At 39.5% G+C, this 16,904-nt stretch overlaps 1 protein-coding gene across 4 annotated transcripts in view; it reads right to left on the bottom strand.

Annotated features, from left to right (window-relative positions):
* The window catches only part of CELF2 (CUGBP Elav-like family member 2), a 559,234-nt gene extending 552,758 nt beyond the window's left edge, over window positions 1-6,476 (bottom strand). Inside the window, exon 1 of one of the 4 annotated variants that reach the window (XM_036341344.1) lies at window positions 6,293-6,476. In XM_036341344.1, coding sequence (XP_036197237.1) covers window positions 6,293-6,396 — 104 coding nt within the window. In that variant the 5' untranslated portion in view covers window positions 6,397-6,476. Of the gene's footprint in view, window positions 1-4,436; window positions 4,939-6,292 lie in introns of those variants that run through there. The other 3 variants (XM_036341358.1, XM_036341273.1, XM_036341307.1) reach the window with 3 other exon arrangements.
* Between the last annotated feature and the right edge of the window lie 10,428 nt (window positions 6,477-16,904).

Below are 16,904 nucleotides of genomic sequence, written 5' to 3' on the forward strand. Positions count from 1 at the left end.
TTGCAGGTTAGAATAAGGGTACTGGCTTTTATTTGAATAGTAATGGGAGGCTTTTAAATAGAAAAGCCACACCATATGATTTATGTCTTTTGAAGTTTTTTTTCATTCCTCTTGTGTGGAAAATAGACTGTGAGAGCAAGAACTGAAGCAGGGAGATGTGTTAGGAAGTCGTACGGAGTTCTGAACAAGATGATAGCAAGGAAAGATGGAGAAAAGGGAAGAGCCTGTAGATGTTTAGGAGTTGAAATCAACAGGAGATGGTGACAGTGTGGATGTAATTAAGTGAGAACGTGGGGGCTCATGGAGGATGCCTAGCTTTCCAATTTGAGTACCTGGCTGGATAGCTGTGTGACTCTAGCTTGTGAGCACCAGAAAGGAATCAGGTCTTGGGGGAGATTGTATATATAGTTCACAGCCTGTTGAGCTCAAGTCATCTTTAAGACATACCATTGGCTGTGCTGAGAAGTCTGGGAACTCAGAGGAGCCTGGGTTGAGCTGTCTTAAATGGCGGGAGGAGAGATGGGAAGGGAAGAGAAGGTGAATAAAATCCCTCAGCCAACATGATGGAGTTCAAGAGAAGGGTGTAGCACAATTTGTTCCGTTAATGAATTCTGTGACCTCATCTAGTCTATGCTCAATGCCTTCATCTCTAAATGGTAGAGTTAAACTAGATTTGGGGTTTTCTAGACTCTTCCAGTGAGATGATGCAGGGGCTGGAAGCATATAGCAAAGCCTAGGAATTCAGAGGTTCACCCCCTGTTAACTCTCCCTCACTGTCAACTATTTTCCCCTCAAGTAATACCCATAAACATTCAATCTTGTATTAATCATATTGCCAGGGTGTTTTATTTCTTAATTCTTTTAATCTGAGGTCTACTAAATTGTCATTTCCTATTTCTTCTGTGCACTAAGAATACTTTTTATTGATTTAGCTGATTTTGAATGTTTTCTTTGAGTGAAACTTTTGTGTTTGTCCTTTCTCAATGGTCAAGAGGGGAGTCTTACTGTTGAAAATTATTGGCATGTTTTCAGATGGAAGTTAGATTTCTTTACTGCCCCTTAACATAGACATTACATTAAAACAGCCAAGAGCATGACTCACTGCCTTGATTTTTCCATTTGACAAAATATACCTAGAATGACATATACAGTTCCTGAGAAAGGTTTATGACCTGAACTTGTAGCCCAGCAGCAGATCATATCTTAAAACACTAAATTATAGTGTCAGCAGATTTAAAAAGTTGTTCCTTGCGATCACTTTTCAAGAGCAACAGGTTTGGCAGAATTCCAGGCTGCATACCTGGAGGCAACATCGGAAAACATTCCAGATTTGAAACCTTTCCACTGTCATAAATTAAGCATTCTGCTCATTTATTAATCAGACAAGGGCAGTAACACTGCTCCTTTTCCTGACCGGAATGGGGTCTCTCCCCTCTGGGATGTCTAAAGCATTTTATTGATGTAAGTCATATCACATACAACCCTGTATGGCATCAGCACACACATCTTCATTCTCCGGCTAGTTGTCCCATTTATAAGGCCATGTTATATCTTTGATTCTCTCACATATGATGACAGAGACTCATTGTCAGTGACTGACTGGTTCAATGAATCAGAGTTAGCCAAACAAAATTCCTCATTGTAAACAATTAAGGAATATAAAATGCAATTCATAAATACTATCCCCTTTACTTCTGGAAAGCATTACACACAGTTAAAAGGATGATAAAATTGTGCTTGCCAAGAAGAGGTGAAGACAATGAGCCTGGCATACCCAAAGTGGTCGATGCAAAAATTTATATCTTTGCCAGGTCTTGCCAATCCAAGTTTGGGAAGCTTTACTTACTATAGCCATAAAGTAAATTTCACTTATGTTAGGGACACATTAGGGAAAAGGCAACATTATGACTGATATTTAAATGGGTTAAGAATTGGGATCATCATCCAAAAAGGACTTTTAAGGGCTGCATCATCAAAAGTTGTATTGTCCCACAAATTTTTTTAAAATATATTTTATAGATTTTTTTTTTTACAGAGAGGAAGGGAGAGGGATAGAGAGTTAGAAACATTGATGAGAGAGAAACATCGATCAGCTGCCTCCTGCACACCCCCTAATGAGGATGTGCCCGCAACCAAGGTACATGCCCTTGACTGGAATTGAATTTGCGACCCTTCAGTCCACAGGCCGACTCTCTATCCACTGAGCCAAACGAGTTAGGGCTGTCCCACACATTCTTAGAGCTAGGGCCAACCTCATCTACTTGTGCAATAATATTAATAAGGTAATTACCAAAAATGATTTTTAAAAAGCATTGTTAAGAAATATTTTAATTTTAGAAATAGACTAGTAATCCAGTTAAAGGAAAAGAGAATGAAATTCATTCTAAAGCAGCATTGTAAGAACATTTGTAGAAGTACTTTACCATCTCTCAGTTACAAATAAAATTTAAATCTATAAACAGAAAAAAAAACACATCACTGGCAGACCCAGAAAACTGTGCCTTTCCACCTAGAAATCCTTGGAATTATTTAATGAAAGCAAAAAATCTATATGCATAAAGATGTTCACTGTGTTGTTGTTAATACAAATCAAGGACTGGAGCCAATCAAAATTTTCAATAAATGATAATTTAGTAAATAATGTACACCAACATTATGGTGCTTTATTTAGCCATTAAAATCATGGTTATGAATGGTAAACAGAAACACGAAAATATGTTTGATATTTATCTGGAAAAACTAAGCAGATTATAAAATAGCACATACAATATGATCTACAACACATATACTAGTACAAAAAGAGTTCTAGAAAGCAAGAAAATCATTAAGATGGATATTGGGTATTATCTTTTCTATTTGCTCTTTTGTATAATATTGTTGCTTAAAAAAACAGTAAACAAACAAAAAGGCAGACTTAATGAGAGGGAAATAAGTTATAGCTAAGTAATCCTATATAATAAAAGCCTAATATGCAAATTGTCCCCTCAGGTGGTCTTTGACCGGGAGACTGGGAGTTTGACCTCTTGCTATGACATGTGCTAACCACTAGGGGTTGACACAGAACATGGCAGGTATCAGCAAGGTGGCACTGGCAGCGGGCAACAGTGGAGGCTCTGCCAGCCCCAATGGGCCCGGATGAAAGCAGAACTGTGATGGGATGGTGGAGCAGGTGAGCGGGTGGCACCAGGCCAAGGCGGGTGCAAGCGGGGGCCCAATTGCCCCGCTGATTGCCCCACAGACAGCGACCATCAGTGGCAGGGGGTAGAGCTGCTGCCCAGCTCCCAGGTGCTAAGGGAGCCAGGTGGAGCACCCGGCCTGGATTGATCGCCCCACAGGTGGGATGGTGGAACAGGTGAGAGGGTGGGGCCAGGCCAAGGCAGGGTTCCAGGTGGGGCTGCGAGGCTGGATGTTCAAGCTGGGGTCCAATCTCTGCAGGCTACCCCCAGTCTGTACCCACAGACTACAACTGTGCACAAATTTGTGAACTGGGCCTCTAGTTCAAGATAAATGTCAGGAAAAAGAGATCCCAGAAACACACATACTTCTAATTCTATATTTAGTTCCAATGGAACCATGTTTTGGGGTAGATATTTAGAACAATTTGATATTTTATAGAATCACTTTTGATAAAAATCCCTTAATTTTACTTTTTTATATATTAAAACTTGTCATGAGTGCTTTTTTCCTGGGAAATACCATTTGGTGTTATGCTAAACCTTTGAATTCATTGTGAACTCTGCAAAAAGCGTAGGCTGAGACTCAGGTGGAGGGAATACATACATGACTGTTGCCACATTGAGCTCCTTGGTTTTAATTTTCCTGGGCCACTGAGAGATGCCAAGATCAGAGTTCACATTTTTAGGAGCATTCAGAGAAAGACCTCATTTTATAAGCTCTACTCATTCAGTATTAAGGTCAGCTGAGTTTTTCTAGCTTTTCCAAATTTGACCTGGGGAGAAGGAGAGGACCTAGGAGGAACATATTTCCACAGATTGTAAAAAGAAGAGCAGGAATAAATAATGCTTTCTGGAAATAGTTTGCTTTTTTTTTTTTTTTTTAATCTGAAGTCCCAAAAAGTTTGCTGCATCCCCTCTCATCTTGTCAGGGCCCCATGAAACACAATAATAAATATGAGAACAGGTTCCTGGGACTGAGCTGGTGTCAGAAATCATTTCAGTAAGACTGCGCACACGCTCATTAAAATGCACTGCATTCCCCTTTCAGAGTGAGACTGAGGACTTCTCACGCCTCGCTTTGCACAACTGCTGGGGTTGTGGCCCTGAGGAAAAGGAGTGTTCCTCCACACAGATCTGGTGGTCATTGAAAGCCACCACAGGCATTTCGCTTCTCATCCAGCGCTCCTTAGTTGGGGTGGGGTGGGGAGGAACTTGGCCCTGAACTGCAACGGCGATGGGAGAGAAAGAAAGCAGGCCTACCTTAAAACTTTCCAGTCTTTGAGTGGATCCAAGTCAGAGATTAAGGAAACCATTGTCTAAGAGGCAGCTGAAGGCGAATCCAATCCGAGAGGAGGGGAGAAGGGGTGGTTGCAGGGGGAGAAACCAGCCAGCCTGCTTCTTGGCTCAGGCCAGAGCCATGGGGCGCCCAGCACGGCTCTTCTTACTTCTAGGATTGATAAGCACTTGTCCTGGCTTTTCTCCACCCCCCAAATCAATCTTGTGCTATATTCCTTCCCAGCCCTGGCTCATTTCTCCACACCACCGTTTAAAGCCCTTGTAATCTGCTCCAACTGATCAAATTTGACCTTTTTGTAGCCCACTTTATTCCAAGCACAGCTCTCCGTTAAATCTCTCTTTATTAACACCGTCCTCCTTGGCTTTCTTTTGGAACAAACACAGATCAAGCCTGAAGCCTCCAGACTTTACCCGCAATCATTTACAGATTACTGCAAGCTGCAGCCCTCTCCTCCTCTGGGGCATTGCTGCTGCCTCGGAGATTTTGCTTTCAGATTCCTGTCAGAAGACTGGTTAGGTTTCTTTGTGTGTATGTGTGTGTGTGTGTGTGCATGTGTGTGTGTTTCTGGGACACCAGCCTTGGGCTTAGAGCTTCCCTCAGAAGCTGTAACTACATGACTGTTAGGATTTGTTTTTTAAAAATAATTTGGAACTGGGCTGCTAACAAGCTAGAATTTACTGTGTTTTCTGGCAGAGATTTTGCTACACTGCTTTTCTCCCCTCCTTCTCTTTTTCTTGTGTTTTTAAATAACATGAAGGGGGGAGGGCGTAGAATCTTTCTAAACATTGAGAAAAAGGGGCGTGGCTTTTCTCCTTCAACTTGTGTATCTTTTGCCCTTTATTTAAAACTGAACATCCTTTCGGTAATCATCTGAAGCGGTTCATAGCAGATATTTTTTAAATATCCAGAGCAGGACTGTTTGTCTTCAGTGCCCACAGTGCTGCCCGTGCTGATGTAGATCCTTCCTGAGCGTATGGATTTCTTATTGTCATGGGCACTGCCTGTGCTTTCCCGGGCCCTACCTAAGACTCCACAGCCCAGGCGCTTCCCCCTGTCCTCACAGGATCCTAGAATTTGAAGACTGTGAAATCAACTAGTCCAGGCACGGCCAGACCTTGGTTCCTCAGGTCATCAAGATTTTCATTACATGTCATGCCACAGGCGCTGTACTTGGTCTGGTAGTGTCTCTTGATAACAGATTCCTCTTTTTCTCACACTTACTTTAAAAGGAATTTTTAAGATCATTACCATACATGGAAAGTCAGCTTCACTGGCCTAACACAACAATTATGATTTACCTAGACACGCGGACCAGGTAAAGACACTGATCTTTGCTTCTCTTGGTTAAAAAGAGTCTAGCCAGTGTTAGGGGTGTTCAGGACACCCTTGCACTAACCCGAGACTTTCCCTAGGAGGAAGAGGAAAGATTTGAAGAGAACATGGTGTGATTCAATGTTCTGTAATGACCTTACTAATTAAAATCATCAGCTGGGAGTCAGGGTTCCAAGTTTTTGCCTTCAGGCGGAACCTACAGAGTAAGAGAATCTGTTCCTTCCATAGGGAAAGAGGTGGTGACAGCTTCGGGAAACATGCTTTTATTGCCAGGAAGTTCTTCCAGTCAATTCCAAATGCCCCTCCAAGCATTTTAAATCCAGTCCCTAGTAGCCTTTTCTCTAAGAACCCTATCCTTAAAGTATGAAGCAAATCCTCCGTTTAAATGTTTTTTCTTATACAGCCATATGTACTTTCCTTAATGGCTATAAAATTACTCTTCAGAAATGCAACTATTTTTATGCTAAAATTAAAGAGAATTTCATACCTTTTACAAAAACCATTGACTTTCTGGGGCTTCTTGCTTCTTTCCCGGCTGTCTTTGCTGTCCCACTGTGGATCTTGGGCCACAGTGTAATAATGTGTAAACATTTACATAACGCTTCTAATCCCCAAGTACTTCACTGAGTGTGGGTGATAATAACAGCATTTGCGCAGAGTGTACCTCCAAAGGGTTCTGAAAGCTTAGATAATGAATAAAATGTTTCTCCCTTTAAAAAGCTAGCAAGAGAAAAACAACAGATTATAATGCAATAGTTTCTAGTACTGTAATGACATCATCCTTATATCATTAACCACCACACCCCTGAGCCCACATCTGGGAAAGGAAGGGGATATGTCTTTAACCCTTGGAGTTCAGGGTTAATGGATGAAAGGGGGAGGGACTTAGCTTTCAGCCAAAGGACAAAAGGACAAAAGCATGCTCATAAATTATGAAATACTGTTTCGAAGCAGTAGGCCTTCCAAAAACTTTTTAAAGGCAGTAGAAACTTTCCCTTGAATAAAATCTTGTACCCAGTCCAAGAACAGAAACAAATAATAGTGAAAGTTTATTACCAGGTACTAGGCACTGTTCTAATTTCTTTGGGTGTGTTAACTGTTTCCGTCCTAATAACTAATTTGTTAATGGGGTGAGTTACCAGGAGCACCCCTATTTTGTTAACACACATTAGGACCTTTGCACATGTAGAAGAAAGCAACTGGTCTGAGGTAGTCATGCGCAGGGTGTATGTGGGTCTTAGAAGGTGTGTCTCTGGGACCTCCCTGGAGCTACCACTGCAGAAATATTGAAGCAGAGTGAGTGCATCTGTTTGGGGGTAGGACTGGGTTTGGGGTCAGGTTAAGGGTGAGTAAGAGAGATTGCATGAATCTTGTGCTTTCACTCCTAAGGAGGACACACTTTGAAATCCACTTCCTAAAAGTATTTGATGTGAGGGAGTTAACTGATCTTTTAAAGGTTGTATTAAATGGGCCGAATTTGCTCGTCTCTTTCTTAATTTTGAAGATCAAGTGTTTTCTTAACAGGCTTAGATTAATTCCAGGCTTTATAGCTTGCAGGTTTCCTTCTCCTGTTCCCCTAAGCATTCCCTGATTCTGAACAGCTTCAGATCAAATGGATCCATTTCTTACCAAGAAAAAGACAATCAGAATGATTCACCACTCACCTTCAACTATGAGGGTGATCACTAAAAACAAACAAACAAACAAACAAACAAAAAAAGACTGCCCCATCCAAAAATGGGGTCAACTATTTATCTGTAACTCAGGAAAAGCAGTAATAAACTTTCTATACATAAAACTCAAAGGTTAGGACTAACCTTCAGAAACATAGATTTTCCTCTGTGTTGTGATATGAATTACAAGATTTCATTTCCTTTATCTTCTTTTTCTTACATTTTGACAAATTTACCCCTTTAAAAATCTAATTTTGTTGTTGCTTATAATGGCTCTTTAATACTTGGCTTTTCTGAATGGTCCCAATGTGTTAAAAAAAAAAAAGTGAATCAATCCATTTAAAGCAACATTCATGATTGTTCTACTATTACCATCAGCAAGACTTATAATTCTCCTTTTCATATAAATAAAATCTGTGATACCCATCCTTTTCCTCAAATACAGAATCCAAAACCAAAATCCAAATCCAAACCAAAAGCGACCCACTGTTTATACCTCTTTCATCCAAACAAACAACACCCCGTGCCCTGAGCCACAAACCCTATGAGCCTGTGAATTCCACATGTATTGGGATTAGAGTCACCAGGACACAAATTGAAATGCAGAATCTCAGTGAGGAGACACCAGCAGGAGCCAAGGCATCTGCATTTCCTAGCAGACGCAGGCGCTCACAGAGCACCCTGGGAAATGCTAAGACAGAGCTAGCAAGCAGAAAATCTACCCTGGTCATGCACCATCCCAGGTGGGCTTTCATATGATTGTGGGCAATGTCATTGGAGTTAAAGGTGTGGATCTGTGGGAACTCATCTTATAGGATACAGAGGAGCAGGAAGCACCTGGAGGTATGAATCAGCCAAAGGAAGAAGGAAAACTATTGGTTTCTGTTGGACGAACTATTAAATATTAGAGTTTCAGAAAGAGAGGGATGATGTTTCAGGAAATTTCTCTCCAATAAAATGTCTAACTTTCTGATCATCAGGAATTAAAAAACAAAAAACAAAAACAAAACAAAAACAAAAAACCAAAAAAAAACACACACCCTTCCTAGGGAAAAATGGAAAATGTTTCTTTATGCCCTATTTTCATTTTCTCTCTCTTCATCTCCAATTCCTGATTCCTAGGAATCTGATTAAGCTAAGTGTTTCATTTTCTTGCCTCAAACTTATTTGTGCCCAACTCAGTTACTTCCTGATAAAATTTCCCCTCCTGCTTGTTTCAGATTTTTCTTTTTCTTCCTTGCCAGCTTGGAACCTTTTTCTCAAGTGGGTAGGGTCTCTCTCTCCCTTTAAGAAACGGAAATGTCTAATTGGAAATGCATTCTACTTCTGTTAAAGAAGTGTTCCTGGTCTTCGGATGTGCCAGAGTTTTAAAGTTGGCAGATGGAGTGAGCTCAGAAACTCCAGCACTTGTTCTTGACCCTTGAAATAGGATCCAGCTTTGCATGCTTTTCATAGCACACCACTGGAGTGGCAAGGCTGATAAACAAGGGTTGCCAGATAAAGTGCAGCGCCCTCTGTTAAAGTGGGATTTCAGAAAAACAGGTCATTCTTAGTGTAAGTATGCCCCAAATATTGAATGGAACACATTTACAGTAAAAAAAAAAAAAAAAAAAAAAAAAAAAAAAAAAAAAAAAAAAAAACCAAACAAAAAACAAACAAACAAAAAAAACCCAAAAAACCCCCAATCATTTGTATATTATCTGAACTTCAACTTTAACCCCATGTCTTGTGTTTTTACTTGCCAAATATGGCAACCTGATGCTCGACTGACTTTTAAATAAAAATGGCAACATCACTGTGATTATCATTTTTCTTTTATGGATTTTTGTAAAGGTGTTCCAATGTCATTAACTAGACATCAAAATACATTTATTTAAAGGTTCTTAAAGCTTTATAAAAATTGTATTAGCTATGATAAGCCAAACATAAAAAGCCCTACTTCAGGTTGCTTTTTCAACAAAGCAGTGATATGATTAAAACATGTCTGTCTTCCAGTATCGGAAATAAGGAAATGACACACAGCCTTCTTGTCTTTAGACTGGCTAGCTGATTGCATTTTAAGTGTTGATAAGATTGATGTGTTCAGAAGCACTGAAGCTCATGTTTTATGAAATTTGGGAGCATCTCTCTATTTACTTTATACAGTGACTTGGCAGTTAACTCAGCTGCTGTGTTTTCTTGTTTTTGAACCAAGCATCAGCTCCTACCATAAGAAATTTGCACCTGAACGGTTAATCATTCATCTTCAGTTACATAGAATGTGCATTGTACATATTTTCACTTTAAGGATGTCTATAGAGACACACTTCCAAAGATGGAGTTTTTCCTCCCCTTTTAAAAATAAATGCATTCACTTATAACTTTAATGGGATTTCAAGTGCTTTCCTGTTTGACGCACAAGAACCGATACGATGAAAACGCTATGAGCAAAGGTCTGTGTTTAGGTGCTTTGTCAATGAGTTGAGAATTGCTATTATGGGATACTAAAAAAAATGCTATTATGGAAATTTTAAAAAATCTTCAGGGTCTCTAAAGAGACAGCTACAAAACCTGCTAAGCGCGGGGAAGACCAAATGTGCTGTTATTCAGCGTCTACGTATGTATGGAATATTTTCCACCAGGCCAAGGCCCTCCTAACAATTGAGAAGGAATACGTCTTTCATTGAGTCCTAGTCAGCTGAGCAGGAGGGCAAAATGGATTGGAGCTGGGGGAGGGGGAGCGCTGAGCCTTTGCCAGGCATATTTTAAAAGTGAGAAAGGAAGAGAGGAGAGAAGACTCACACCCAGCCTGCTGCTTTTCATGCCATTCAAAGGAATCACAGGCCAAATTTGGTACATACAGTGGAAAAAAAAATAGAGCTTTAACTCCTGTACTGCCAAGGAAGATGAGATTTTTAAAAGCTGAGTAATGTCCTTCTTTTAATATCCAGTCTGTTTTTGTTAGCACTCAGGGCTTCTACCAAGAGGGACAAAGGAATGGCCAGAAGGAAGATGCATTGTTCAGACAGTCCCATATCCCAGGCCAGGGAATAAAAACTGCAACATTGATTTTATAATCGTTTTTTGTTTTGTTTTCTTTAAATGGCAGTTTCAGATTACTCGGGTGTTTGTGTGCCTAAAGACAGGACTCCTCACAGGGTTTTAAGAGGGAAATCTGAGTTTTAGAGCAAAATCAGTGTTGCCAAGTCTCCAGTCAATGCAGCAATGTCAACATCTGCTCATGGGGAAGGACTGCCTAACCACAAATCCTGAATCACTAAATGAAATAGATAAGCTTTCCATTGTTACCCTCGAAGGAAAAACCAGCAGACCTAAGTGGAATTAAAGAGTGCAACAAATTCACTTGAAGACACAGATTTAAATACTTAATGACTTGTTCATTTAATTCAGTGGTAACCACAACAAACAAAAATATTGATTATGGATTGACTGTATAAAGTGTTTATTTGGCAATCAAATGCTCCACTAACATGTCAAAGCATTTTCCAATTAGTCTAATAGGTAAGGCAGTGCCTCTCACCATAGTGAATGATCAGGTTTCTTTTTTTTTTTTAAATTTCCAATATGTTGCTTATCAATACTTTTGCAAAATACAATAAAATTGAATTATAAATTTATGTGTAACCCCCAATTTTTAGTTATTTTTATTATTTTTAAAAATTTATTTTTAGAGAGAGAGGGATAGAGAGAGTGTGAAACATTGATCTATGCCTCCTACATGCTTGACCAGGAATCTAACTGGCAACCTTTTGGTGCATGAGACGATGCCCAATCAACAAGCCACACCAGCCAGGGCCCCATTTTTTAAATTATTTGACTATTAGACATAAAATTACTCCATAAAATTGTTATGTGTCTAAACTCTTACTCCTAATTGTTACAAATTTGTTATAATTTATTATAAACAAACAATCCACAGATCAGCATTGGTCTGCTTTCCACACTCTAAGGCAGTTATGGCGAACCTATGACACGCGTGTCAGAGGTGACACGCGAACTCATTTTTTGGATTGATTTTTCTTTGTTAAATGGCATTTAAATATATAAAATAAATATCAAAAATATAAGTCTTTGTTTTACTATGGTTGCAAATATCAAAAAATTTCTATATGTAGCACAGCACCAGAGTTAAGTTAGGGCTTTTCAAAATGCTGACATGCCGAGCTCAAAAGGTTCGCCATCACTGCTCTAAGGAGTACTGATGAAAAGTATACAACAATAATAAGAAAACAATTTACTGAGTCGTTTAAAGACTAGTTTTAGGATCTGTATTGAACTAAGGTTTACATGAGCCAAGGTGAATAGGAACTATATCCATTTATATTGTTGATAAAAAAGAAAAAATACACACTATTTTAGTAAATAATGAAAAATTAAGATCAATGAACTTAAAAGCCACCTGATGTTCAACAATCCTAAAGTCACCATTTAACGAGAAATTTTTAAGTCATTTATTAAATTGGAACTTGAGTTCATTGAAAATACTTCTTTGTTGACTGGTAAAGTGGTAATTAGTAAGTGTGACATAGCTCCAACTGGTTCCTCTCATTTCTATTTCATTTACTGATTCCTCTTCTACATTAGAGAAAGGAAAGCAAAACTACAGCTTGCCACAATTTAAAATGTCCAAATGTATTTTTCCCGAAAAACCATTTAGATTACAAAATATTTTGGAGGGCTTCTATTAATTTTCTCTAGTGTACATAAGCATCTTTTTAGATCACTATCACTAAACAATTGAGACACAGTTTTGTAAATAGAAGGGCCTAGACATGAAAATAGAGGGAAATTTCATTGATTTAACAAACACATGGCAATTACTATGTATCAGGAACTGTTTAAAGGCTTTACAGAAATGAACTTACATAATCCTCATAGCAACCTATGATGCACACGCTATTTTTATTTTACAGATGAGGAACTAAAGTATAAGGAGGGTAAATGATTTTTGTAATGAGGAGGTGGCATGATCTAAAACTAAGCAGTCTGGCTTTAGAGTCACACTCTCATGCACACCCAAGGGGCATCCTCTCATGGGCAATCAGAAAGAAGGGGAAAGCATTTTTAATATCATAGATGCAATTTCACTGGAGAATTCAATTAATGAGCATCACAATTTAAATAAAACTTGGCCATGAACATATCAAGGCAGAAGGCAAAACCCTGTGTTTATTTTTTTTAGATCACTGAAGATGTATTGATTATCCATTCACCTCCCTTTAAAACTGTCTTTTCCAAGTTAGGTAACTATAGTAATAGTAGGATCCAGTGCATGAATTTGTGCACCTTGAAAGAAACTGCGGGCCGCGAGACTGCATTGGGCACAGGAGCGGGTCTCAGCCCATCCTCCGCGCCCCTGCCCAGCCCCTCCCACTGTGGCTCCCAGTCCCCTGTCTGCTGGCAGCCCTGCCCCCACAGCCGCTGCTTCCATGCACTGATGGCGCCAGCCCTGCTCACACCCGCTGACAGAGCAGAGTGACTAGGGCCAGCGCCAGCAGTGGGTGTGAGTGGCTGCTGCTGTTCCGATCACCCCTCAGGAGCAAGGGGATGTGAAGAAGCCCTCAGGGGTGATCAGGGCCAGCAGCTGCTCACACCTGCTGATGGTGCCAAGTGATTGGGACCAGTGCCAGAAGCTGGCAGCTGGTGTGAGTGGTGGCTCTGCTGCTGGCTGTGGGTGTGAGCAGGGCTGTTGCCAGCAGTGGGAGCAAGCACCGGGCAGGACCACAGCGTGCGGGAGCAAAGAATTTTCAGTAACCACCAGAGGCTCGTCCTGATGACAGCAACCAGTGCCCACCATGTTCCGCACTCTGCCGCCTGTTGCCAATGCCCACCATGTTCCGCACGCGCCTCCTCATGGTCAGCGCACATCATAGTGACTGGTTGTTAGGTTGTTCCGCCATTTGGTCTATTTGCATATTAGCTTTTTAATATATAGGATGATGACTACTCACTTTCCTTCATACTTTCCTTTGTAAACATCCATCCCTAATTGTTCATTTAAAGGAGAAAACAATATCCCCTCTAATTATCCTCTCTGTGTGATTTATACATACTCGACCAAAGCTTACAAAGGATCGAAGTCTTTGAGTGTGTTGGCAACAAAAGTCATACAGCTCTTCAGGTGCTCAGAGGGAAATTATTATTCACCATATAAACTAAAACTTATGTCTGTAGTACTCTTAAAAATCCTATGTAATAAAAGCCTAATATACTAAGTGTCCGGTCGTCCATTCAACCAATCAAAGTGTAATATGCTAATGATATGATGAGGCCACTCAACCACTCTATGACATGTACTGACCACCAGGGGACAGATAGTCAACAGGTAGACCAGTTGCTATGATGTGCACTGACCACCAGTGGGCAGATGCTCCAACTGGTAGGTTAGCTTGCTTCTGGGGTCCAGCCAATTGGAACTGAGCGAGATGGGCTGGACACGCTCTGGAGCCCTCCTATGATCCCTCCCCAGCTGGCCAGCCTCCCGCGTCCCTCCCCAGCCTCAATCATACATCAGTGGGGTCCCTCGGCCTGGCCTGCACCCTCTCGTAATCCGGGACCCCATGGGGGATGTCAGAGAGCCGATTTCGGCCCAATCCCGTAAGTCATTGGTGCACAAATTTGTGCATGGGCCTCTAGTCCTATATAATAAAAAGGGTAATATGCAAATCGACCTAACGGCACAATAACTGGTTGCTATGATGTGCACTGACCACCAGGAGGCATACAATCAACACAGGAGCTGCCCCCTGGTGGTTAGTGCACTCCCACAGGGGGAATGCCACTCAGCCAGAACCCAGCATGGCTGGCAAGCGCAGCGGTAGCAGGAGCCTCTCCCACCTCCATGGCAGCGCTAAGGCTGTACAACTGACTGCTTGGGAGCGGACCTAAGCCATCAGTTGGATCAGTTGGACATCCCCTGAGGGCTCTCAGACTGCAAGAGGGTGTGGGCCGCGCTGAGGGGTCCCCCACCCCGCCCCCTGTGCACAAATCTTGTGCACCAGGCCTCTAGTAAAAATAAAAACAAACAAACAAAACTATTTGCATGTAAGTACAATTGTGAAGGAGATATTTCTAAGAGGAAAAAAGGAAAGAAGACATACTCAGACAATAATTATCATAGGACTCTATTGGTACAAAATTAAACACAGTATTTATACTTTTCCATGAATAGAAAAATAATGAAAGGACATATAATAGAAGAACTAGAATAATGACTCAACTAATATCATTTGAAAAACTGTGGAGACTATATGGAGGTAAAAATATTAGGCTCTCAATTCATATTAGAAACAAACTAACAAAAATAGTAGATAAATTGAAGAACTAAATGTAAAAACTGTTCCAGAAAATTAGAGGATAATCTACGGGAAGCAAGCCTTTGTCTTAATAAATTTCTCTGCTTTTTAAGTAAAATAAACTATAAAGACAATTTTTAAATAAGAGCAAATATTAAAAACATGAAGAAAAGTTTTACATTTTACTACATAAAATTCCATTTGTCAAAACATACATAACATTGAAATATGAAAAACAAATTAAGAAACATATGCATGTGTAATGGAGCCAAACTCTGTGGATGTAATACTAGAAAATTGTGGGCAAATGCCAACAACAATAATATACAGGAGAAATTCAAATAAAAACATGTATGTAATATCTCTTCAAGAATCCTAGAAATAAAAGTTTAAAATGAGATATATACAGTGTTTTACCTTTTGAATTAATAAACACTTTTAGAATATTATATTTAATGGCAGAATGAGATATGATTAAATGTGTCCATTCATATATGAATGTTTAAATGCTGTTCAGAAAGTAATTTGATGGTATGTATTTAAAAAGTTTAAATATTTCTTCCATTTGATAATGAATTATACTTTTAAAATTTTGTTTTTAAGATTTATATAGAAGACAATTTATTGCAGTACTAATTCCATTAATGAGCTATTAGAGGCAACTTAAAAATCCAACAATTAAAGGTGTATTAAAAAATATGTCTGTATACAATTGGGATATTATGAACCCCTGAAAACCATGTTTTGGTGGAATAAGTTTGAAAGATGTTCACAATAAAATAAGTGAAAAAAGCAGGTCATAACATGTTGTATATGATGCATTATCAATATTTGGCATTGCTACCAGGGTTATAAACTCAATTGCCAAGAGTCCACATTGGTATAATAGTGAGTAATGCTGGCAGGGAAGATGTCTTTTAAAATTCAATAATCTTCCTTTCTCCAGTTTTTCAAGAAACATTCAGCCTTCTTTGTTTAGCTTTCTCTTTTACAATTATCTTTGTCCCCCCCTGCCCCTCACTCAACTTTTCTCTTTACTGCAAGAAAGAATAATCACTGGCAATGAGAATTCAGCATCAGATTAAGGAATAGGATGCAGAGGTAGGAGTGGGGCTTCCTGGAGAAGGAGGCCCCTGAGGACAGGTACCCTATCTAGTTCTCACCTGTTCTTGTCACGGCAGTGTGTCCAAATCTGCACTTGATTCAGAGATGACATAAATCTTATTTTTTTATGTGGATTCTAATTTTTTGTTTTGTTAATCCTCACCTGAGGATGTTTTTTCATTTATTTTATTTTATTTTTTTAGAGAGTTGAAGGGAGGGGGAGAGACACAGAGAGAGAAACATGGATGTGTGAGAGACACATGGATTGGTTGCCTCCCGTATGCACCCTGACCAGGACTTGAGATTGAGCCTGCAACCTAGGTACCTGCCCTTGACTGGAATCAAATCCAGGACTCTCCAGTTTGAGGGCTGATGCTCTATCCACTGAGCCAAACAGGCTAGGACGTAAATTCTAATTTTTAATTGTTGACTCAACATTTTATATCTGACTATCTATCTATCTATCATCTGTCTGTCTATGATCTATCATCACCATCCTATCTAAAAGGTGTATATAGAGGGTGTCCCCCCAAATGTATAAATACACTTTGAATAATTACAAAGGCAATGTTTATTAAAATACATTTCATTTTCAAAATTGAGCTGTCAGCTGTTAGAGTGTGTATACAATTTTTGGGACACCCTGAACATACTGTGAAGACAAAACAAAGCACATCAAGGGGCTTCAAATTTGTGACTTCCACCATTCACACTTATGTGTATGAATGCAAAAATGACTGGCAATGAAATACAAAAATAATACAATATTACATAATTTCAATCATTTTAATTTCATTTTCTTTATACTTTTTCTGTTTTCTAAGTTCTCTCCATCTATTTCTTTTTATAAACAGAAAAGTGTGACCTATTGTCATATTATTTTATCTATTTATTAATCCTCTTAGGAGATATAAAGTTGTTTTTTAAAATATGAAGGGTCCTCTTCTGCAGTTTGTCTCTGATCTTATATTTCTAAATATGTCCACACTTCTACATAGTTATAGATCATGTTATTATTTATGAAATC

This window comes from Myotis myotis, unplaced genomic scaffold (assembly GCF_014108235.1).
Source record: "Myotis myotis isolate mMyoMyo1 unplaced genomic scaffold, mMyoMyo1.p scaffold_m19_p_1, whole genome shotgun sequence".
Lineage (NCBI taxonomy): Eukaryota > Metazoa > Chordata > Mammalia > Chiroptera > Vespertilionidae > Myotis > Myotis myotis.